At 38.1% G+C, this 25,661-nt stretch overlaps 1 protein-coding gene across 2 annotated transcripts in view; it reads left to right on the forward strand.

Moving 5' to 3' along the window:
* Positions 1-25,661, forward strand: part of epha4b (eph receptor A4b) — a 101,913-nt gene that overhangs the window by 59,563 nt on the left and 16,689 nt on the right. For both annotated transcript variants that reach the window (XM_053628309.1, XM_053628310.1), the window contains exons 7-11: positions 3,705-3,867; positions 5,775-5,883; positions 20,745-20,812; positions 21,207-21,332; positions 24,032-24,217. In XM_053628309.1, coding sequence (XP_053484284.1) covers positions 3,705-3,867; positions 5,775-5,883; positions 20,745-20,812; positions 21,207-21,332; positions 24,032-24,217 — 652 coding nt within the window. The remainder of the gene's footprint in view (positions 1-3,704; positions 3,868-5,774; positions 5,884-20,744; positions 20,813-21,206; positions 21,333-24,031; positions 24,218-25,661) is intronic.

Raw genomic sequence — 25,661 nt, forward strand, 5'->3', positions numbered from 1 at the left:
CCTGTAGGCTAAACGGTATAGAAGATGGATGGATTGATGGATCATTGTGATTACTTTAAAAAGGCACAAAAAAACAAAAAAAGAAGAAAGACTAATAAGATTTCTACTACTACTACTACTGATAATAATAATAAGAAGTAGAAGAAGAAGAAGTTCATATGATCACACAACCATGAGCCAGTATTTCATAATTTCATTTAAAAAAAGAAAAGATTTCTCATAAAATGTGAAAATTGATGCCAAAAGTCTATATTTAGTTGAACTCAGTTGAACTGATCTGAATCTTATGATTATGATTATTTAATTTTTATTTATTTAAAAAAAAATTTTCAAATAAATCCTTTTTTTTTTTTTTTTTGGAAATGCTATAGGAAAATATATACGTGAAACAGAATCCTGAAGCCAACTCTAGCTTTTTTTTCTTTTTTTTTATTATTACACATTTTTAGCCACTAATACTGACATTACTAACATTTAACAATAACATTTAACAATACTAACATTTAATGTTGTGGAATGTCTGGGAACATGACAAGTTACTTCCTGTTATGTTCTAGCAGTTATAAATAATCATTCCTTGGCCAGTCTTTTTTTTCACTCTTGAACTTAACACGAGAGGAAAAAAAAAAAAAAACACAAACAAACAAACCGGCAAAAACCGCAGACCGACTGTTGACCGTTCCAAATTCCATCCAAGTTGCAAATTTACCTTATGCAAAAAAAAATCGCAGAAAACATTCGTGAATAAAAGCACCATTTCCCATTTGTTTAAGACAACAAAATCATCACTTCCGGGCAAACTGGCATCAAAGAATTTATTTGGTAAATGTGTTTCCATTTTTTTTTTTTTTATTGAATAAAAACAATGACCTGCCTCAATCCAGCAGATTCTGCGCATTTCAGAGATTTTACTTGCATCTGGTGTTTCCATCTAGCAATAACTGAAAAAATATACATGTACGGAAACATAGCTACCGACCCCGGGGGCTCCTTCCGAAAAGCGTAAATGCAATTTCTTTAAAGAATGCTCTTAACAATAACACGTTCATGGAACACATCTACCATCCAAGTATGCTGTTATTACTGTATGAAAATGCTAACAAATGAGAAAGCGCTACTATTATTATAGATGAATGTACGAACAACTTCTGACCATTCAGAACGGAGCCTGTTGAATGGAGACACTGTGATTAAACATCGCTAGTTCGGTTAGCGTACATCCTTCATGACTGGTTTGAGCGAGAGCGTGTGTCGAAGGAGCAGGACGGGCCCAGACGCCGGATTAAGTGTGATTATGGGTTATGAGTTTATATTGAATATGCAGATGGGTGTCTGGCACAGAGGAGTCTGTAGCAGATGGTGTGACACACAAACACACACACACACACACACTTGATGGTTCTGGGTTCATTAGGTGGCGGAATGCCCTGTTGGAGTAAATCGGATCGGCTGCACGTACAGATAGACTGAAGCTTGAGTGACAGCGGGTGCCATTTTGATTTCTCAGTGGACATTTGCTTGTATGCTCAGCGCTTAGTACACGTCGAACAAGCATGTTAAGCACACACACACACACACTGCATCACCTAGTGTGCCAGATGTTGACATTATCCCCACTCAGTACGAACACCTGACTCACTCATGACAGCAAACTGAAATCATATTTAATATTATTAAGATACAAAAAAAATATCCTACAGGAGCAGGAGTCTCCTCTTCTTAACACTCTTAGCGCTTTTTTTCTTTCACCGCTACAGCCATTTCCATTTATTAAACACGACCTACTCAATAATTCAGAGCAGGAATATTATCCAGAGACGCTTCTTTTATTAAATTCATTACAAGAGCTACTCTAGCTCTTTTTTTCACCCATTTTGTGTTATACTGAGCACCTCAGAGTCCCACATCCTCTATTTTTATTTGACATTTACTATCAAAATGCTAATGCTGCTAATAAGCAAAGGTGCGGCTAGCATTTTAGCATAGGTTTAGCATAGGACAGTTAGCATAATGAAAATGCGATCACGCCAGTCAGTCAGTGTTCTCTTGGTAATTAAATGGTAATATTGGTCATAATGAGCGGGAATCAATTCCAGTCTATCATTTTTTTTTTCTTCAAATGAGAACACACATAAAATAAAATCCATGCTAGCTTTTAGTCTTTTAGCAAAGGTAGTGTGGCAAATAAACATTATGAAGATTAGTTTATGCTACCTAAACCTCATTAGGCTACCTAATCCTCATAATAATATTACGTTCCTCATTCAAGTTTTTCATTGGCATTCTTAGCATAACATGCTAATATTACCAAATTTACATAAGGTAGTTTGGTAAACATTATGAAAATCAGTTTACACAAAGTAACCCTTAATCAGTGTTTATTCCTTGTTAGCATAAAGTGCTAAAAAAAAAAAAAAAAAAATTATAAATACCCTAGGCCAGTAAATATAAGAAAATGATGTGACATTAACTAATCCTCACTGTACAGTTTTTCATTGTCATTGTTAGCATAAAATGCTAATATTACCAAATTTAGGAAAGGTAGTTTGACAGGTAAACATTATGAAGATTAGTTTATGCTAACTAATCCTCATGCTAGAGGTTATTTGCTGGCATTGTTAGCCTAAAATTGTTAGCTAATGTTACTAAATTCACCAAAATACTTCAGCCAGTAAACATTACAAAAATATGAATTGTAGACCAACAATTACTTAAGGAGGATTAGTCTGCAAAACAATTTTTTTTCATAATGTTTAGTGGCCAAACTGCTTTTGGAAAATTTAGCAAAATTAGCGCTTATTCATTCATACTAATTTTAACAAAAGTAGTTTGGCCAGTAAACAATAACTGATTAGCATTTATTAATGCTAAATGTCAGTGCTAAAGTTTCTAAATTTACCAAAGGTAGCTTGGGCAGTAAACGTTCTAAAAATGAATTTACATGAGCTAAGCTTCATTAGAGTTTATTCGCTGTCATTGTCAGCCAAAATGCTAATGTCGCTAAACTTACAAAAGAATGTTTGGTAACAAAACTTCTCATTCCACAAAAATCCTCATTAGCATGTATTTGTTGTTAAAATTCATTGTTAAAAAGATAAAACGTTAATCCATTTAGCAAAGGTAACATGGCCAGAAATATTATACAACAAAGTAGTTTTTTGTTGACTAATTATCATCAATGTTTACCCTAAAATGCTGACATTACTTTATTTACCAAAAGTATTTTGGCCAATAAAAATTATGAAAATTAGTCTATGCTAAATTATCCTCAGCTTAGTGTTTATTGAGTGTCAAGGTTAGTTTACAGTGCTAATGCTTATAAATTTACCCAAAATAGTTTAGGCAGCCTGAATGCTAAAGTGTAATGCTAAATTTTACCACAGAATGTTTGGTAAGAAAACTTTTATTAATTTATGCTAACTAATCCTCATTAGCCTGTGTTCATTGTTAAAATGCAAACGTTAATCCATTTAGCAAAGACAGCTTGGCCAGTAAACAATATGAGCGTTAGTTTATGCTGACTAATCCCGATTAGCATGTGTTCATCGACATTTTTAGCCTAAAATGCTACTGTTATTTAATGTAACAAAGGAGAGTTTGGCCAGTAAACATTATAAAAATGAATCTATGCTAGCTAAACCTCACTAGCTTTTAGTATTTCGTGAGTTTTTCTCGTGACTGGTGTGTCCTCTGTGGCCTTTCAGAACCAGCGGGATCAGAACTACACGGTGCTGAAGACCAAATCTAACATGATGACCATCGAAGGCTTGAAACCTGGCACCACGTATGTATTCAGGGTTCGGGCTCGAACTGACGGAGGCTACGGCAGCTACAGCGGAGAGATCGAGTTGGAGACCAGCCAGGAAGGTAATTTCTCTTCATCTTTCCTCTTCTTCCTCTTTTTTCATGCCTTTTAAGCCGCTGCTGTTGCGATTTTACAGGAAAATCCGCATGGCGCATATCGTAAACACGGCTGAACATCGCAGAACAGTTGGCTGAGGGGGAAAAAATTGCTTCTAAAAAAATATCAAATCACTCTTGAGAAGCCTTCTTCCTTTTAATTTGGCTAACGTCAGTCAGTGATAATAGATTAGCAAGCAAAAGATTACCATTTCCATTCGCTTTTTTAACAATTAGGGCAAACTTGCAACTGGAAACATTCTTACCACAAGAAACAGTGATACTTTGGGGTTATGATATGTCAGTGGTAACCTTTTTTTAAATTATAATCTGTGAATAAAAGCTAGTGAGGTAAAGCTAGTTAGCATTATTTTCGCTGAAATTATGCTAACTGACTGCTGCTTAACTTTCGCCTAGCAATTCCTAGCAGCCTTAGCTTTTTCTGAGGGGAAAATTGACAACTTGAGCATTTTTTTCTTCTAGTATTTCTCGCTTTCTCTTCCTGTGTGCGTGCGTGTGTGTGTGTGTGTTGTTTATGTTTGTGTGTGTCTGATTGAGCAGCTGCTATGAGACTTAGTGCTTTGTTTTCATTTTAATACCGTGAAGTGGAGTGTGACTTACTTACCTCTTTGCCTTTGTTACCCAAGAGAGGGGAAAATGTGTGCACATTTTAATGCCTGAAAGGACAAGGAAAAGCTCTGTTATATGCAAACCTGTCCTGTCCTGTCCTGTCCTGTCCTGCTTGCAACAATCGACAAATCTTAAGATCGTTGTACTGAGCACCTGCAGGCGCGTGTTTGACTAATTGAAGCCCTGTTATGCCACAGCACGACTTGGTCCAAGGTCACTTTTTTAATACTGTGCATCCATCACGTTAATTACTCTTTTAATTAGACACGAGGTGCTTAAGCTCATGCCTCATTGCAATGTATTAATAAAAGGCATAAATCCCATTGTTCTTTGGTCTCAGAGGGAGGATGACATTCAGTAGCACGCATAGAGTGTGTTTTGTTCATATTGTCTGGCCGTCCTGCAGTGTAACATCTCACTACAGGATTTGTTTTCATTAAAGATGACTTAAGTCTTCACCTGATTTAATTCACTTGCTAACTGGACAAACTGTAAAAAAAAATAATATAATAATAATAAAAAACATAAAAACCCAAGTATAACAATGCTGAAAAAATAAACAAAGCAATAGAATCCATAACAGAAATTCTAATGGTTTCTAATACAAATACCATTACAAACCATCAGCTGTTAACCATTAAAACCATTATCAAATGGTTTCCATTATGCAGTAGGATATATTAAGGACGTGGTATCGACTAGACACAACTTACCACCAATACAAGGCAACAAATTACCAGTAGGGGCTATTCCGGTTTCCATTAAAACCAATACAATTCTCATTAAAACCATTACAAATTCTATGAGGGCTTCTATTATTTTTTTGTTTGTTTTCAGCAGGGAAATCATGAATAACTAACTACACATCTTGGTGTTTCAATAAATGGCACATTCCTGCCTAGTCCTCTTGTCCTGCGCCGTTTTAATATCTAGCACACAGCTCTCCGAGTGCTGAATGTTAGCGAATGTAATTTGAAATCAATTCATGTCGCTAAGGATATTCATTTCATTTTCCCCGAGAGGGGCACTTACTCATGCGCAGCCCGGCCTTGATAACTGATGGATATATTTTGAGTAATGGCTCCAAAAAAAAAATAAAAAATCCATACGGTGGTGGAGAAACATCCAGAAACAGGCCTGCAGCTTGGAGCGGAGGAGCCATTTTCTAATTTTTGAAATTTCTAAAAGTGTCTCGTAACACAGCGAGGAACATTGCAGTAATTTCTCTCTCTTTTTTCCCCAAGATATGCTGGCTATCGGAGATCCGAACCAGTCCACCATCATGGCGGTGTCCATAGCAGGAGGTGTGGTGCTGCTCGTCTTCCTCGTCGCCTGCTTCGTAGTGAGCGGAAGGTAGGATTTTTGGCTAAAGCTTGAAAACCAAAAAAAGTGGGAGAGGTTTCAAAATCATTGTGATTGTGATTCTCCAAGAACTTCTAGAATTAGGTTAAGTTCATGAGCTGTGCTATTAAATGAAAATAATCAGTGACACAGTAACGTTACGCTTCCTGACGCAAAGTGGAGTTACTGTTACCCCCCCTGGAGTAATTTATGTCACTAACATTTTTAAAAAATTTATCAAAGAACGATACGTCATACTTTTTATCTATTTATAGTTGCGTAATACTTGCCGATGTTATGGAATGTCCCTGAAACAAGTTCCTGAGATCACTTACGTTTTAGCAACTATAAACGACTGTTACATCATCACTAGCCTTTTCTTTTTCCCTGTTGAATATATAAGACAGGAGAAGAAAAAAATCCTGAAGATCGTGTCAGAAAACTTCAAGTTACAGCTTCTGACCAATTAATCGATTAATGGTAAATTAATTTTAATAATAACATTACTCTTCATAAGGTACAGAACAGAATTCAATTCGAATATGTATTTGATTTTGGTGCAATTGTTTCGGTGTAATAGTACCTTAAACACAACTAAGCTAAAAGGACTCACTGGACCCATGAGTAAGTTGTTTTGCTCAGGAATCTGCTGCGACTGAATTAAATCGGGATTCTCTGAATACCGAGCTCTTATTGAAGTCTCTAAAAATGTTAGCATTGATCGGAGGTGATTGCCTATCACACTGAGTGCTCTATTTAGGGATTGACTGGGGCCGGACCTAATCAGACCCAAAATGCACGCACACACACACGCACACACACAAGGACAGTTTAACTACCTGGCTTGGGCTTATTAACATATAAATAAAGAGAAACCTTTAAAACTACAAGCTGGGCTTTTTTTTTATTTTTTATTAAGATATATAACACACTTCTAGAAAGCACACACACACAGACACACACACTCACACACACACAGACACTTGCACTGCTTGGTCCATATTGTATGCCATGACGATGATGATGATGATTATTATTATTACTACTACTACTGTTAATAATAATAATAAGAAGAAGAATACATTTTTGCCATAGTGTAATTGTTATTATTTATTGATTGATATTATTGATTGATTAATTAGTTTATTGCTATAATATTTTCATATTTAAAACAAATTACTAATGGGGACCTGCCAAATGTCCCCATATCCATCATCTCTATGTCTATAATTCTGGGGACATTTGGTCCCCATTAAGACATGAAAACATGGCCACACACACACATACACACACAAATCAATCTGTCTTTCTTTGCATGCTTGTGCTTCACACCTGACGAGAGCTTCGAGACCACACTCTGTAGTGAAAAGAGATGGAGGAAAGCATGAAGAAACAGCATTTATTGGCCAGGTGCCAGCCAAACGAGGCGCTTCGCAGCTTTCACACATGCGTCGATACGCCGCCGTGAATCCCTCCTTCCTGCTCTTTTTTTTTCAACTTCAGGCAAATTGAAAGCCAGACAAGTAGAGCCGGGGGATGGAGGGAGATGGTGGTGGTGGTGATGGTGTCAAAGAGTCCTCAGCCAGTGAGGACAGAGTGTTTGTGTGTTCTCTGAGCAGATGAAAGTGAACACTTGAGAGACAGAAAAGGAGAAAGAGAAGGAGAGCCAACAGGCCAAGACACTCCGAGAGTCAGATGAGGCAGTGAATAAGCGAGAGAGAGAGAGAGAGAGAGAGAGAGAGAGAGAGAGAGAGAGGATACATTTGATTCACATTGCCATCACCTCTTTCATCCAACAAACTATTCAACATCCGTCATCATTCCATTGTTCCTTTCAACATTTATTTCTACTTTTCCTTCCTTTTCCTTTTACGGTTTGTCAATAACATGACATGGTCTATTTATTCATTTATTTGGCTTATTAAATTGAAGAAAAAAAAAGCCACTGGTGCAGGAACTAACTTGTATAACAGCACACCTCATCGTGTTTTATCCTGAAGTTTATCTGTAACTTACAATCTTTAACAACAAATCAGAGGGATCCCCAAGGGTGCTTCAGATATTTAAGTGTTCCTAGCTTTCAGACTGTGTTTGAAACTCTTTGTAAGGGAAACCCTCGGATATAGGTTTTTGCAGGGTTTCTCCAGAGGGACAATATGAAGTACTGTTACGGTGCTAGATGAAGCCATTTCTTGGCCAGAATCTTTTGCCTAAATGTGACCCCTAAATTTTCCAAAGCAAATATATTTCCAATTAGGTTTTGAAAAGTGGGTTCATAAAAGGATAGTTAATGCATGTAGCGTTATAAAGGGGTTCTACTTGAAACCTGTGGCAAAACGGAAACCTTCTGTGGTACGGGTTTTACATAAAACCTATAAGAGTTCGTCCAAAGGGGAAAAGCAAAGAATACTAGGCAGAAGGGGTCTAGATTTAACCTTTTGTTCTAAGAGTACAGTAGCTGCATTTACATGGACAACAATAATCCACTCTTAACCCGATTAAGACCATACTTTGATTAACAAACTACCATGTAAACAGCAATTTTTACTTACCTTAATCTAATTAAGATCATACTCGAATTAAGCTCTAATCGAATTAAGAAAGGTGGAGTACTCCTGTTTTAGTCGCATTATGGACGAGTATTAAAGACATGTAAACACCTTAATCACATTATGAACGTCGTGTGAGAGTTTTCACCGCATTTTGTGACAGGACACGATCACACACGACAGTTTTACAGCGAACAAGAGAGTTCGGCTGCGTCCCAAACCACTACTTGCCTGCTATAGGCCTGTAGTGGGGAAAAATGCATGTATCTCGGCTACTATATAGACAGTAAGTACGCGGTTTGGGACACAGCCCACGGCTTCAAGCAGTCATCTATTAGCACATATAGCATGACAAATAATTAACTGCACTTAAAGCATTCGTAAAAAAAAGTAAATAAAAACACCCAAAACTGTATACGGTACCATAACGAAGACGAACTGTATGTTGATACGTGAAATTCTGGAGGGAACTTCGGACAATGTTTCGCGGTGACATAATTACGTGTGCCATTAATCTAATTATGTTCTAGAACATGTAAAACGGGTACATGAAAGGAGTATTCTAAAAGCGACTCAAGTAAACACCTTAATCACATTATTATCTTACTCAGAGTAAGGTCAATAATTAGATTACTGCTGTCCATGTAAACGTAGTCCATGACTGTTCTTGTGATGTGCTGCTACATGTGAAAAGCCTATAAATTGGGGGAAAGAATTAAGAACTATCAGGAATAGCTACAAATATCGCAAAAAATTATACATGTTGGGGTTTTTCCAAGATGTCAGATAACCCAAAGAGATAATCATCTTTGCAATGAAGGCATTTGTTTTGCTAGCGTTCCCTCAGACACCAAGCAAAGGAAGCTTAGCTTGTTGGACCCTTTTTCAAAGAGTTTAATGGAGTTTTTAAAATACCCTGGGTGACAGAGAGCTGGGGTATGAAATATGACATGGATGGAAATTCTTTGACATCTTTTTTGCAAATCAAGTCTCTTCACAGAGATGGGAATCATTTGCAAACACAACTGTGAATCATCACAACAGATAGAATGAATGTAGCCTTAGTTTCCATCAATGAAAATATATGCAAAGACAATACAGTGCCTATAGAGATACATGTCATATTTCATACCCCAGCCGTCTGTCACCCAGGGTATTTTAAAAACTCCATCAAACTCTCTGAAAAAGGTTCCAACAAGCTAAGCTTCCTTTGCTTGGTCTCTGAGGGAACGCTTAGGGCTTGTATGACGAACCCTATAACAGAGAGTTTCTATTTCAAAACAGATACCAAATAGATCTGTTAAAATTCCAAGGAACTCTTAAGTAACCTTGTTTCTAATAGTGTATCAAGTAAAGACGACTCAAGAGAACTCACCACTGAGGAGCTTTGCCAGAAATGCCCTGCCAGTAGAAGTCTTAGAACTCTCTTTAGACAAACTCTTAAAGGAAAACTGCCTTCAAGCTTATAGCACTTCTGAGTCCACTTGCTTTGAATTACTACTGCTACAACCCCAGGTTCCTTTCTGGTAGATGGAATTATCAAATTATCTTTGTAGTCTTTGCAGTCTCAAAAGCATATCCTCCTGTACACAGGATCTATGCATACCATCAAGCTAAAACGCTTGCCACTATTCAGACAGTTAAGGGAAGTTCATTCCGTCATATTGGTGCCAGGTCTTGATGTGTGTTTTCCTTGCACCATGAGGGATGGGGGATTAAGTTGAATTCTGCTCTAGAGTCTAAGGGAATGTGGTACAGTGAAGGGTTTGATAAGTGCCTTTAGGTAGGTGTGGTTGGGGGGGGGGGCTGGGGGGTAGGCAAGTATTTAAACAAATGACTCAAATAAGTCCGGAAGCTAGTTGAGGGAATGCAGCAATGGGGTAACATTGGCCAACATAACTACTGAAAAACTTAGACTCTGTAGTGTTTATTTTTATGGTGGTGGGAATCGGCAGGTGTGCAGATTCTGGAGAAAGATTGGTGGTTGGGGGAGTCGACTGACTTTTGGGGTTGGATTGGTGATGGAGCTATTGAACTAATCTCCTGCACTACATATACAGAAACAGGGCTGAGATTCCCGGATGCCCAGACTAGTGGACTATGACTCTGCCAATCATCACTAACAAGCCCCTCTCCCAGCACAAACACCTCCCAGTGGAGAAGCATACTATGTTGTGAGAATTCACAGCTTTGATGTACTTGTCGAGCATGCAGGAAATTCATATTGGCATGCTGCACTGCATTCAAACCTTAAATTTTTTTTTTGCCAGTCTCTGAGTTACCAGATGGTGAGCACACATCAGACTGCTTATTTCCTTTCTTTCTCCAGTTCTGTTTCCCTGAGAAGCAATTAAAATCTGCCAGTTGAATGCTAACGATGTGGGAGAGTGTGTCTAACTCCCGCGAGCCTACCCAGTGGGCCTGGCAAAATGTTAGTGCTATTTCCATACTCCCTACTTCCCCATATTCAGGCTACCCCCCTTTGATTTTGACAAATTCGTATACTGTCTTATGTACTGCTGGAGATCTACAGCTTTGTAGTGTTTATTCTAAACTTCACCTTTTAAAATTGAAGTTCTTCTGAAAACTTTTGCTGACTCTGGTGTGTCATATTAGAGTCCGATCTATTCTCGATGGGGCACTGCATCTGAGGAAGCAGGGTTGAACTAGGACAGGGGTATTCAACTCAAATTTGTAAAAATCCAACATGAAATTCATTGCTTGTAACAGTCTGGATAACTTTCAGAACGAATGTATTTAGCTCCATAGCTAGTCGCTGGTCCGATGAGCTGCCTTCAGCTAAATAATTTTCGTAAATACATGTGATTAGATAAACCGTAACACCGGATTGCTAAAGAAGCCGAGTTAGATAATGTTTAGAAATCTAAAGTCTGATCTATAGCCAGTGGTTTTTTTTTTTCATATAAGTTTATCAGCTCAACTTCAGTAAGTACTCCATTTAGTCTGCTGAAATACTTGAAGTGTTGTGTCTGCCAGTTGACCAACACTTGGCTAAGACATTTAGGTTATGAGATTCAAAGAGTAATGTTAGCATACGACACCCAGAGTGTGGTTTGAAATGAGCTCTTTGGGCCATTGCAGACTGCATTATTTTCAGTGGTTTACTAGTAAAGGCTTCAGCATACTTCATCCAGAGATGATGTTTGGTTAGCTTCCCACAAACAATATGGGAATTAAGTAAATGCATAGCAAACTGATGGTGTGCAGAGGATTTACTTGCCATGCTATGCACATGACAGTTGGGCGATATCTGCAGACGAATTCCAATAATGTGAAAAGCCTTTAATTGGAGCATTTATATGCGACAACCAACACAAAACCATAGACAGTATGCAAGATTGTAAGCTAGGTTTGTCTTTGCGCAACCCTCGCAGATATCATATGCTGAGGCCTTAAGTCACTAAACCAATCTCAAATCTGACAATTTGTGACAAGCATAAGAATGGTATATCTCTTGGGAAGCCTGAAATAGATTAACATGTCTTTATAATCAAAAGCGAAGTCCTCCTGGAAGACCTTCAAGTCTCTCATCTCTAAAGGAATAAAATATTCTTTGCTAGTGCAGTGCTGTTAAAGTGGAGCATCTGGTCTATGCCTTGGGTTAGACCTGATATTTAATGATGATGAAGCTGTATGTAAAAGAGATGCACATTTGTATGCTAATTATCCCTAGAACCTGAGGAAAACAAAACATTAAAGTGTTAGATGGCTTTCATACCTCTAACATTATACATATTTGCCTCAATTAGACTGCCTCTACTCCAGGTTTCTTGGTAATAACCAATCTGGCTTTAGGAACTTAGAAGCTGGCATGCAAGTTCAGTGTCTGGGAAACTTTGAACAGCAGGGTGGCATTTCTCCTCAGCCAGAACTATGCTTGGGTAGCACTTTTGTTCATCTGTGTCGAAAGGAAAGGTGCCAGTGCTGGAAAGTGAGAAGCATTGCCTTTGCAGTACAATGGACAGAATGAGACTGCCAAATGGTTTCACAAATTGGAGTGAGAGGCATTGTTCTGCTGGTATGTCTGAAGACTTTCAAATCCTAGTCTACTGCCAACAGAAGACACAGAGACACACACACACTTAGCATGATCATGCTAATGGTTTAATGGATTCTTCATTCTCTTAATATGATGGAGTGGCCTATGACCCGAGTGAATGTTGAAACAGCCCTCGGGTATCGTAACTGTGTATCTTTACATGGCTAGGCTTTCACAGCCATGAGACCTGATGTACGAAGTGGAAGGTATGGCAGGTTGCCAACTACACACAAAAAGGCCTGTTCTTGCCTGTGAATAAATCCACCCTTAGCAACTTTCCTACAGAATTAACATGTTGGCCTTCAAGATTTATTTTGGAACAATATATTGAATTGACTTTTTAAATTTAAACTGTCTAAAAATTGTTTTAACAATTTCATACATTACTCACAATGCTGCTGATGCAGCGGCACTTTAGTCCTTTAGTCTGCTTTCCAAAGCCTTAACTTTCATGCTAATGCCACTGTCGATGCCATTGCCAAGCCTCTGCGATAATTAAACTCAGGATATATTTCGATAAAAACATACAGTATTTCATGTGTTTCCGGATGGAGCATTGTACATGGTGCAGAAAGTTTTTTTTATGGTGCTTTTTACAAAGTCTGATGTCGGAGTTATAGTTTTGTCCTAACCTCAGGGAAAGATTTTTTTTTTTGAAACACTTCCATCACTGTTTTGATCTTCCATTCTCATTACTCGTCAGCAGTTGGTCTAGGCTGAGTAACCAGAGAGCCCTGCTTTGATTTACACGGCCATTTGAAAAAGAACTCCTGCAGTTCTTTGTCGCTGTTCTGCGTAGCTCTTCCACAGGGCTTAGCAAATGCGATTTTTATTGCCAGCCTTGCATACATGAGCATCCCAGTCAGCCTGCTGCAGTCGAGTGTCCTTATTAATTGGCTGGTAGTGAATCAAACTAGTAAAAACCTGCCCTCATGCGCTGGCCTCCCTATCTCATTATCGCCTTCCGTGTCCACAATTACCCTAATGAATAGGCTCCAAATTGAATGTTTTCCCCTTGCACCCTTTGGAGACATGGCCACGCATTTGTCCGACATCTCCATTTAATCTCGCTTCCTTCTCTAATAATGACTTTGGAATGAATCTTCTTCTCTTTTTGCTTTAAGTAGTATGCACTGGATAGCGTCCAGGTCTACTTTACTATCGGGAGTGAGAGAAGCTAAGAGATGAAAGCTTATAAGTAAATGAAAAAGGAAGAAGACAAGGCACAGACTATAGATTTCACTTTCGCTCGAGCTGGTATTATATGATAAGCACGTAATACAGCTAAGCCCCTGTAGCCTTTTAATGCTAGTAGCGCCTTCTGATTGCTGTTAACATCGCGGGCCACTCAGGACGAATAAAGCCATTTGCTACGACCCGGCTCTGACACAGGCAAGTGTTCCAAATCAGCGAATCTGCCCTAAAGGCCTGTCATCGGTACAAATCATTGCCTCCGTCAGCCACCGTGACTAAAGCATTACAGCCTTCCGAAAATGTGGAACTGGAGATAGGCTCGCTCTTGCAATGTCATGTCCTCTGTCTTTCTCTCTGGACATCTCTCCCACACTGTATAACACTAATTGGCACACAGGCCCTATGTTCTCGCTATGCTAGGTTCTGTATTGTAGCAATTTGATTAGTGAGAGCTAGTAATATGATTAGAGATCATATGAAAGTCTAAGGAAAATACGCACCATATTCTTCAACATCTGCGTCTGCATAAAAAAAAGAGAATAATAAAAACTCAGCATATCAGCCGAGCTCCTGGAGGCTTTGGTTGCCCGAGCTGGCATTTATCGCAAGGTCACTGCTTTACTGGCGAAAGGGGAAGCGTCTCTTTTTAAAGCCGCACCAAACACCAGGTGATCAAATCGGACAATTAGGCATTATCAGTGGATGTGGTGTCCGTCATGCCCTTTCAAGGGTTCGTCTTTCATGCCTTTCAGCGGAGAGGACGTAAAACCAGGTTTTAACTCATTGAGGTGGAAGTGGACATCAGGTGGACAGGGTTACTGAGATCATAAGCTGGAATCTGTCATTTAAGTGGTGGTGATAATACATCAACGTAGAAGGGATGGGAGGTGCATTCTGAGAAATCTGTCCCTCAAAAAAGTTAACAGTGTCTTCATTGGTTTGAATCTGCATTGATTATGCTTAATAGTGACTATTCAAGATCTTGGTATTCTTGAAGGAAGTGTTCATTCAAGGTTTATGCAGTTCTAGCTACATTAAATACTTTTTACATGATCCATATTTGGGATATCACAATTTTGAATACCAAGATTGAATGCAAGTGAGACCATACACATCCATGGGCTCTTGCCCATGAGTATTGTTGGATCAGCACTAGCCAATCACAGATGGCATCCGGAAGACAATAGGTAGTACTCTCATCCAAGCATGTTCAGCAGCTTTTTACTTCGAAAAGAATTTTGAAAAGATGTACCAGATTGGTAGCCGTCATACGGCAGGAGAACTACATAATAAGGATTACTAAACTGGGGTGAAATTGGGTTTAAAAAAAAGAAAGAAAGCAAAACAATTTTAGATAGCAAAATTGCTTACACTATATTGGAAGCAATGGTTAAATTTTTTTTGTCTTCGCTCCTTATTATTTGGCAGAATATAAAATAGCACTTGATCCAGGAGATTCAATTATTTTACTTTTTTCATTTCATTTATATCATGCACTAACATTTAATCGTATGCACAATATAACAAAGCAATGAAATACTAAATTGAGGTCATGAAATCGCAATGTGTGTATGTGTGTGTGTAGGGGGGGGGGGGTATTTGATCACACTTTTAATTCACTTTTAATTTTTAGTTAAATTAATAAATAAAAAAGGCATTAATTTGATGCATTCTCCTGTAAAGAAAACATGCCCATGGCTTGAAGGATAAGCTGACCAAGCAACCATCTGCTTTAATTTAATTCATCATTTTATCAGAAAGAATTTAAATCTTTGAGACAAGCAGTGTCGATTTAGATGTTGCCTTTCTCAGATGTCTTCCATGCAAAAAAATAATAATAACTTTTCGGTTACTTTAAAGGGAATAGTATTGTCATATGTATGCACTTAATATTGACCTTGAGTGCTATTTTTTGAGTTTTTACGTAATTCATTTAATAAAATTGTTCAAAAGCTCACCATTTTTATCAAACATTCTTAGCAAGCCCTGGGATGTCAATGTCAAATATTATGATGTATTATATGTACTATTTCAAGGCCACTGTTTTGATTCCTCCAAGTACAAAATAATGCAAATAAAATGTAATATCTACCTTCTACAGTCATTTATTTAGCAAGTAGTTTTCACTGAGGATGGAAATTCTGGTTAAGGACTGACAAGTTTCCCAGGAGGCTTATTATCCCTCCATTTTCGACTGAGCCTTGTACATCACATCAAAGCATTTCTGATGATCCATTAATTCATGAGTGCAGTGGATTTTAGCTCGGTTTCCAGTCGTGACAGTTGTCCACTGTAAAATAAGATTGACTGTACTCTATATATGAAATGAGTTCCATTACAAGATGATCTTGGTGGAGTCCATGATCCGTAACAGGGCGGTGTGGAAAGGGCAGCGCTAGTCACGGGAATATCTGAAACCATTTTTTTGCCCTAATTGAGAGCCAGATCAAGACAGCTGGCAAGGACATCAGGCTGGGGAGCTTTTAATGGAGATGAATGCAGTGCCAGCAGGAGATACCCTGACCCTCCCTCATGTTTCTGCTGTCCAGTTTTATGTCTCCTCCGCAACACACTCTCCACCGTATCAGTTTCTGCTTCCATGGTCAGCATTCTTTTATTGACCCAATAAAACCCTGCTTGTCCGGTGAAGTATGTCAAAAGGCGACTTGTTCCATTGTGCCATTTTGTATCCATTGGCGCTGGTTTCTCAGAGTTCTGGTTTTTATCTTTGAATAGTCCTTCTTTCTTTGAAGATCCATTAGATCCATATTCAAGACGGCTCATTCAAACACCTTCAAAGGTCCACCCATCCATATTCATTGTGTTTCAAGAACATTTTTAAAAGGTGTTCTCTTTTCTCTGAAATTCTGGGATACTGCATTTGATCTCCATCTCTGTTCGTCAGTCCATTTCGCTTTTGACTCTACTGTAGATTTAAGGCTTTACTTTAAAGGGAAGGGTTTTTCTGATCAAGATCAGGGCCTCACTCAGCACTAGCATGGGAAAATAGATTGCATACTGTGGAATTCAACACCCGCAAAATGTAGACACTGTAAAGGCATGAAAATATTGTCGCTACCCCTGTAGCTCACTTGAGAGGTAGCTGCTCATATGCAAGGTTTGTGGTCCAGAGGTAAAGGTAGTTCAGCAGCAAATTTATTTCTGTAAAATTGCATGCTTCCTTCTCAGTAAATTCAATCTCGATATTGAGTGGCTTCACCCGAGGACCTATTTTCTCAAAGTTAACAAAGTTAATTACTGTTGCATTTAGTTTAATGATACTATATATGTACTGTACAAAATAGTCCACGGGAGTTGACCTAGGCCCCTAGAGGATCTGTGGAAATTCTGTATTGAGGAGTGGTCTCGGATTCCATGTTCTGTATTTTTCTCATATTTTCAAGGTAAATAGCACATTTTATTCGCAAAATCTTTTGCATTCAAGACTACAGGTAAAATTTCCATACACTACGAAAATTAATGGATAAAAACCTTTTAGTGTTTGGAGGACTATTAGATTTTGTTACACTATTAGAGCATTAAAGGATAATCTATAGCTAGCTATTAATTATAAGGATTCCCTTAGCAATATAATAACATTAGCAATGGGTAATAATTTACACCAAAGTAGATTAGTAATGAAATAGTAATTATGCATTCATTTACTATATGACATTGTAATCATGAAAAAACCATTGCTAAACAGTAGTAGTCATGGAGAAACCATAGTTAAACCATAGTAACCATTATAAAACCCTAGTTAAGCCATAGTAGCTGCTTCAAAATCAGGGTCAAACCATAGATACCATAGCAAAACCATAGATAAACCAAAGTAGCCATGGTAAAACCACAGTTAAACCAAAGTAGCCATGGTAAAACCACAGTTAAACCAAAGTAGCCATGGTAAAACCATAGTTAAACCAAAGTAGCCATGGTAAAACCATAGTAAACCTGTAGTACTCATGGTGAAATCATAGTAAACCTATAGTAGCCTTGGTAAAACCATATTTAAACCAAAGTACTCATGGTAAACACATATTTAAATGAAAGCAGCAATGGTAAAACCATAGTTAAACCATAGTCGCCCGATTCTGCTCTCTTTTTGGAACTTTTGTTCTCTCCTCTCACATGTAATGGCATTGATATTCTTCAGTGGGACATGAGAATAGCGGGATCTAACAAGTAGAGAAGTGGGAGGAGGTTAGAGTCAGAGATGAGGAAAGAAATGTTAAGGTGATATAGGAAGCGTGTGGGTTAGGGAAAAAAAAAACCTTACAGAAATATAGGGTAGCATGCTGAGGTAACAGTAGGGGTGAGTTCCCCAGGAGGAAAAGACAGAGCGGTTGCATGAAAAATGACTCTCGACTGACAGCATGTTGCAGGGAGAAAACTAAATTGATATGCAAATGGAGTTTGCGCGGCTCTGAGAGAAGGACAGTGTGAGAGAGATCTGAATTCTGCTGAAGCCTAGATCTGTTGGCAGGAATTGTGAGACAGAACATTCCAGAGCACACACACACACACACACACACACACACACACACACACACACACACACACACAAACAGGACCAGTGATTTATTAAAAGGGTGGGTTTTAGCAGTCAAAGCAGTTCCTTTAATTTATATACATTCCAAGAGGAACTCATTCTTGTTTTTGTATACATTTTAGTTCTGCAAATTGTGATCTGAGATTGCTTTATGTCTGTTTATTAAGATTTCGTTCATATTTCTTTTCAAGGACATTTTCCCAGCGTGGAATATCCCAGTCCGGATGTTAATTTGTGAATAATGAGACGGAGGAGAACTAGAGCTGTGCCATGGTTGAACGTTCCGGATACGGCTAGCTAGCTGGAGTGTCGCATCGATACAAACACACCCACAGTGCACTAGAGCTCAACTCAAGTTTGATACTGATTTCATTTGACTAACTCAAGCACCAGCTGGAAATCATGTAAACATGACTAATTGGCTGGACAGATGGATCCCCTTGAGTGTTTGTCTGCATGTGTGTGTGTGTGTGTGCGTGTGTGTACGTGTGTAGGACAAAATCGGTCTCAAGATGTGTAAACTAGAAAATGCACATTCGCGTGTTTTGAAAAAGTAAAATTCATGGCTTTTGATGGACACACACCCACACACACACACACACACACACACACACACACACCAACAGTTAAAATTTTCAAGTGAAAACCTGTAGATTAATTTGTGTTGCATTCATTTGTACGTGTTTATCACTGGGACTTGAATACATTTGCATAGTAATTATTCACGTTCAGGTTTCACGCGGTTAGTAAACAATGTCGTAATTAATTCCGTACCTGTCGAGGAAACGGTAATCTCTGCTCCAATCGTCTCCTGTTTTCCCCTTCCTTTTCTTGTTCTCCTTCACCCATGAGTGATTTATATGCTTTAAATCAGGACGAACATATGCTGAGAGGAACATGTTCAAGTCGAACAAACAGAATCACAGAAAAAAGCGATTTCAAAACCCAAGAGCCAAACGCTTAATGCAAACAAGGGCTGGGTTATAAAAACAAATAACTCTTTGGATATTTTCTTTTCGTTTCTAATTTCATGTTGCGTAAATAGAAATAAATAAATAAATAAATTCCTGAATGTCACGTACATAGTTAGACGGCATTTCAGCAACGCTAGTGCGTTTTCTCCGAAGAGGTGTTCTATTTGATCAGCTATTAAAAACAACTCCGTTCAAGGACGCATTATTTAAAACCAAGACAAATCATGCCAAAAATCCTCATATGTAATAAAATATCTAATTGTCCTGCTCCATATCTTTGGGTTGTATTCAGAGTTTGTGGGTTATTTTACGTCAATTTTATATGGGGAAAGTTCCTCGCATTCAGAATCGGGTTACGTAGGTATTTAAGTTGTTGTTGTTGTTGTTGTTGTTTTTATGCAGCTCATTCCAATGATTCAAACGGCCAGTGAATGCCTTTGAGGTTGCCAGATTTTTGTTGAGTAGAATTTAATGTAACAAAGTGGTTACAGTGCGTACTTCACATGAGACAATATTGTTGTGCTCAAGCCAGGGTTTTGTCTGTCGAACAAAACATCTAGCATGCACGCAGCCTTTGGTGAATCGTCTCGGAGGACATCGCATTGCTACTCATGCTGCTTTTATTTTTCACTCTTCCATGCAGTGTAGTCTGTAATAATGATCTTTTGCATGATAAAAATCGATACAATTAAATCGTACCATTTGCGTTACTCGACAACGTGAAGAAAAAATAATTGAGGAACCAAAACTGAGAACTGGAGAAAAACAATAAGCGGATATCTGCCATAGGCTATAATCAACAATGAGTTTAGGCATGACATAAATCTTTTTTTTATTATTTTTTTTTAATTATTGCCTGCTGGGAGCTTAAGCTATGAAGATTGCTAATGAAAATGGAATTCGATATTTTCTTTATTAATGGAGAGCATGCTTTTTAGCTGTTTTCTTTTCCAGCAGTCCTGCCAGCATGATCGAGAAGGAGACTTTTTTGTTTCCAGGTTATATCATGAGTGATTCTATACAGAGAACCTCCAGTTCCTCGCAAATGTGATGATGTTAATTGCTCATTTTCATATTTGTACTCACCAGCGTGATCATGAAAACAACTGCAGAGTGTGAACTGTCGTTTTTGCTCATTGTCATTGTTATGATCCTATATTATTTATAATAATAATAACGAATGAAAGTGCTTCGGAAGGCCAAATGTAGCCCGTCCACCTCAAGGTTTATGCATCTTGTGCATTTTGAGATGCCTTTCTGATTACCACCATTGGAAAGAGTGGTTGTTTAAAACTACCCTAGCCTTCAGGTCAAACCAGTCCATTCTTGACCTGTGTCTGCATGATTTTATGCATTGTACTGCCTTGATTATTCCATAATTGAACAGGAGTATACTGTAGGTGTGCGTTTAAGATGGCCGGTGAGTGTGTATGCGTTTGCAGATTTATAGCTCATTTCACTAGTTTTGAAATAATCCCATCTCTCTGGTGCTGTAAAATGTTTATTCGATCACTAAAATCTCTTTTTTTTAATATCATGTGTTGCAGACATTGCGGCTATATCAAAGCGAAACAAGATCCCGACGAGGAGAAGATGCAGTTTCAGCATGGAAGAGGTAAAACTCGTTCCCTTGATGGACTGCCAAAGGAATGGTCATATTAAGAGGCAGTGTTAAAAAATATATAGGTGTTCCACTGATTTTTGTGGAATTTTGTGGGGTTTACAGTTCCTTTTTAGGAAAACCATTTGCAATTACGACTCGGCTGTGTCTCGGCTTATAAAAGAAATGTAAACGTGTCATGTAAACGTCTGCAAGTAGTACGTCAAGGTGTAAAACCCTTCATCTAAGCACATGAAGGCCGAATGTATTAATCACAGAAATGACAGGAATTTCTCAGGAACTGTTGTTTAGACGTTTTAAAATGATCTCAATGACTCAAAACATTAATCCACACAGTGACCTGTAAATGGAAGATGACTAAGATGATAATTGTTTGCCATCATTGCAGTCAAGTTGCCAGGAAGTAGGACCTACATCCATCCACATACCTACGAGGACCCAAATCAAGCCATTCGCGATTTCGCTAAGGAAATTGACGCCTCCAGCATCCGCATAGAGAGGGTTATTGGTGCCGGTGAGTCATATAAACACTTATATGTGTACAATGTTTATATTTACATTTATTACCTCTGGCCATCACTGATAAGATGATGAGCTGAACATACAAATCAGCTAGAATTAGTAATTAAAATGTTCTGCAAGATCCTCAATTACTGTCTCCAAGTTTCCTCTCTAAGCATTACAGAAAAATACTCAGTACTGTTGTTGCAAAATATTACTTGTAAGGGTGTTGATAATGTTTAATAATATAAAATTGCACGTTTTAAAAAAAAAAAAAAAAAAAAAAAAAAAATCTTGTGTTAACAAAAAAAAACATGTTTAAGCAAAGTTATTAACAAATCACCTATCCCTTATTACTGGGTACCATTTTATATATTCATTTTTGCTCATTTTCATGAAAGGTACCAATAGTTTTGGAGGACACTGTATGTGCAGAATGTCTGGTTGGGAAACACTACTGTTTTTTAATTGCTATTTTATTTTCCATTAAATGTCCCCAAGGTGTTCTGGGAAGCCTTCTAAAGCTGAAAAAATAATTTTTACTGTGCTCAACATAGTGTCACTATATTTCAGAGATTCATAGAAAAACCTCTGCTTGGTATCAGTAATAATAATAAACAATATATTTTCTATTCTAATGTTTAATAATATTTTACAAGCTTAAGCTATGATACTCCCACCACCATGTTTCACAGAGAAGGTTGTGTGCTTTGTGCCTTTTTAATCCCAATATATCCCCTTCCAGGCTTGTTTGCACTTCCTTTGACTTGGTCCCAGGTGTCATACTGTCATTTGCAAACCAGTATTGACATTTCTTAATTTTTCATATTCAGAGTCAACAGGAACCAATATCTTGTTACAATATCAATAATGTTATATCTAGAATTGGCCCCTTTTTACATATCTTTTTCCTTCAATGCACACCACGAGAGGTTTTTCCACATATGCTACACAGAAGGCCTCATGGAACGTAGGATTGCCATTTACAGTCTCGATACTGTAAGCCAGTTAGACTAAAGATAATAATGTAGGTGGCAGGGAATAAAATGAACTGGAAGTCTGCAGTGATTCCAAACATTTCACTGTATGCTATTTAATATGCTATTTAAGCCCCATATAACAGCTAATACCAGTAACCATAAATGTTCTTGTAATAATGTTGTACATGCAAAAACATGTGCTATGCTGTCTGTCAGTGAAAGAGCTCATTTTACAGCTAAGCCATTCATTTCCAAGAAGCTACAACAGCATGACACTCCATGTCAGCATATTAACCTGCATGAGCCATTGTTAAAGATTTGCTTCTCTGGGACTTGCTTTCCAATCTAAAGTGCCTTGAAAGAAATTATTTTAAGACCCAAATGCAGTCATTATACTACTGTGCCAAAGACTGAGCTGTGTAATTACAGCATGTCCGTATCCTCCTATCCTCACACACAAAGTACTGCCAGTGCTTTGTGAAATACCAACCCCCGAGATTGCATACTGGTTCACAGTGTGAGGTTTGGAAAGCTCCTGTATAGCTCAGTTTAATAGAGTCGGATCATACTTACAGTGACATTACAGTAAGTAATACACTAATAATCTTACTTATATATGGTCCTTGAGTCGTCCGTCACCCCCCCCCCCCCCAAACAAATTCAGGAGGCTTTAAGGGGAAATGATTGGATACAATTTTTAGAAAGAAAAAAAATTGTCATAGTTAGGACTAACAAGTGGCATCATGAGATCACAAGTACATATCCTGACTCATATTCTGGATATAATCAGAGCAGCGCTAGCCTATCGTGGGAATTGGCAAGTGACCAAATTGGGGAGAAAATAGGGAACCCCCCCAAATAAAAAAATACTGTCATGTTCAATACTCTGTGCGTCCTAGTGAGGTTGTGGTCAAATTTGTCAGTCGATATGTCCAGTGAACAACCTTCTACTTTTGGACCTTAAAAACTCCATAGTTCCTTTAGTTGTATGTTTGAGGCCATAGTTCTGCCAAAACTATGCAGAAGCACCATTCATCAAGTTTAGCGTTTGGTTGGATCTCCAAAAAGAGACACCGCTGGGAACCAGTCCAAAATACATGAGGCCATAAACTTGGGAAAAGACCACAAAGGAATAAAATCTTGGCAAGGATACATAGACTCAGTACATCCAAATGTGACTAGAGACGTAGTAGTGCTTACTGAATATAGGGCACCGTGAGCATAGGTGGGTGTGGTCAGGTTGGCTGTACATCTGGGACAAGGGTTTTCAGTTCAGAAATTTTCCTGCCACTGCCACCATCATCAGTTACATTTTTTTATTAAAGACAAGTTGTTTGCCATACAAAGCCGAGCTATGATACTACCACCACCATGCTTCGGCATGCTTTGGATCTTGAAGAGTACCTTTTTCACAAGTCCAGACACAAGTCTGCACCTCGTTTGACTTGATCCCAGAAGTCGTACAGCCATTTAGCAAAACAAATTGCCATTTCATCAGTTCTCTTATTCGAAAGGCAACAGCAAATATCATATAGATGTAGCTATCCTCAAATAAAAGTCCTATGAATTAATCTTGTCGTCACGGTTTAATTTTAAACCAGTGTCACAGAGTGCGGACTTGAATCACTTATTAAATTTGAATCTACCCAGCAAATAGTCACCTGTACAGAAACTACTCTCTTTTTTTTTTTTCTGTCAAATCAGTACTAACGCTTTGCACTCTACTCCTAAGGGGAATTTGGTGAGGTGTGTAGTGGCCGTCTGAAGCTGCCAAGCAAGCGAGAGATCTATGTGGCCATCAAGAGTCTGAAAGCGGGTTACACAGAGAAGCAGAGGCGTGATTTTCTGAGCGAGGCAAGCATCATGGGCCAGTTCGATCACCCAAACATCATCCGGCTGGAGGGGGTTGTCACCAAATGTGAGTGATTTACACTTAATAGTCATTAACTATGTTGACTTAGTGTCATAGTGTCCCAATTAGTACCAGTCTAATGGTGCTAATTGGGGTTACACTTAAGTTGATGTGTTTGTTGTCATGGCGCTAATATGGCACATTTCTTTGCAAAGAAATGTACAGAAGTTTCAGGTCAAACAGACTAAATTAATGCATATGTAAAAGGTTCTGTGTGGAACCCTAAAATAAACTAGTTCTCTATGAGAGAGCATCTTTATCCAAAAAATGCTTGAGAAAGATTTTTTTTTATTTCCCAAGCGGGTTTGTGCTTCGTTTATTTCTTTTGTTAACTTTGAATTGAATAAATTTTCTTTAGAACCTATTTGTGCATGTCTTAATTGGGGAAAGTGCTTGATCTGTTTTTTTTTTTCTAGTGCCAAAACCCGGATATGAAGGCATGCATAAGGAATGAGTAGGCTTGTGTGGGAATGCTGCTATTTAATTTTTTTTTTTTCTGTATCCATTTCAACCTACAGAGCCCAACAAAAGATGCATGCATATGTATGACCGCATTAATGCGATTAATTAAATAGTTAATTGCGTGTGTTTTCGGTGTCATAAATATTCAGCGCCGAAGTCTCTCACCATCCTGCATTAATTTTTATTCCTTCACGCTCTCTCTCTGTCTTTCTTTCTCTCGCCCTACGCTCTAATGCCGAATGCAAATCCTGACCTTTTGTTAGCACGCGTTTATGCCGTTTGCAGAGCGATTAGCTACGTAAATCAGGTTTACTTTTCATTAGCAAAAGGCACATGTTAGGGAGAAAGTGCTGCTTTTAACGTCTAACAGAAAGAATTTGGAGTGTGTGCTAAGAAGTTTAGGCCGTATTAAACATTCACGAGGTTGGTTTTATTACACGTCTACAGAAGCATTTTTTTTTTTTCAGAATCCTTAGCACTTTACTGCATGGTGTTGCCATTCAGTTTTAACTTTGGGTTTTAACAGACCCAAAATATATATATATATATATGGCATGGCATGGTGAAGGTCATCATCGGGGAGCTCTCAAAATTTTTCAATATTTAGGCAAAACTACTTAAAGTAAAAAAAAAATTTAAACACTATTATGAGAAGTTAATATTTATTTTTTGTCATTTCAACAAGTTGATATATTTTGAGTATTTTGTTAAATGGTAAAATGTCATTGATGCCATATGGCAACAACATGCGATAACGGAACTGTGGTGTGTGCACTCATGAATTGAAACAGGCCTGCATAGCAAAAAAGACAAACGGCTTGTCTAATATTATGTTTGACATTGTTTCATGTTCAAAGTTAAAAAAAACAAACTGTTGTAATTTCAAACATATCGCAATTGCAGCTTATGTTCTAAATTTTATGTTTCAAGAGAAAGAATAAAGGGGGGGGGGGGGGGTTGGAAGGGGGCCACAAAATTGTTTTCAAGA

The sequence above is a fragment of the Ictalurus furcatus genome, chromosome 7 (genome assembly GCF_023375685.1).
Source record: "Ictalurus furcatus strain D&B chromosome 7, Billie_1.0, whole genome shotgun sequence".
Taxonomy (NCBI): domain Eukaryota; kingdom Metazoa; phylum Chordata; class Actinopteri; order Siluriformes; family Ictaluridae; genus Ictalurus; species Ictalurus furcatus.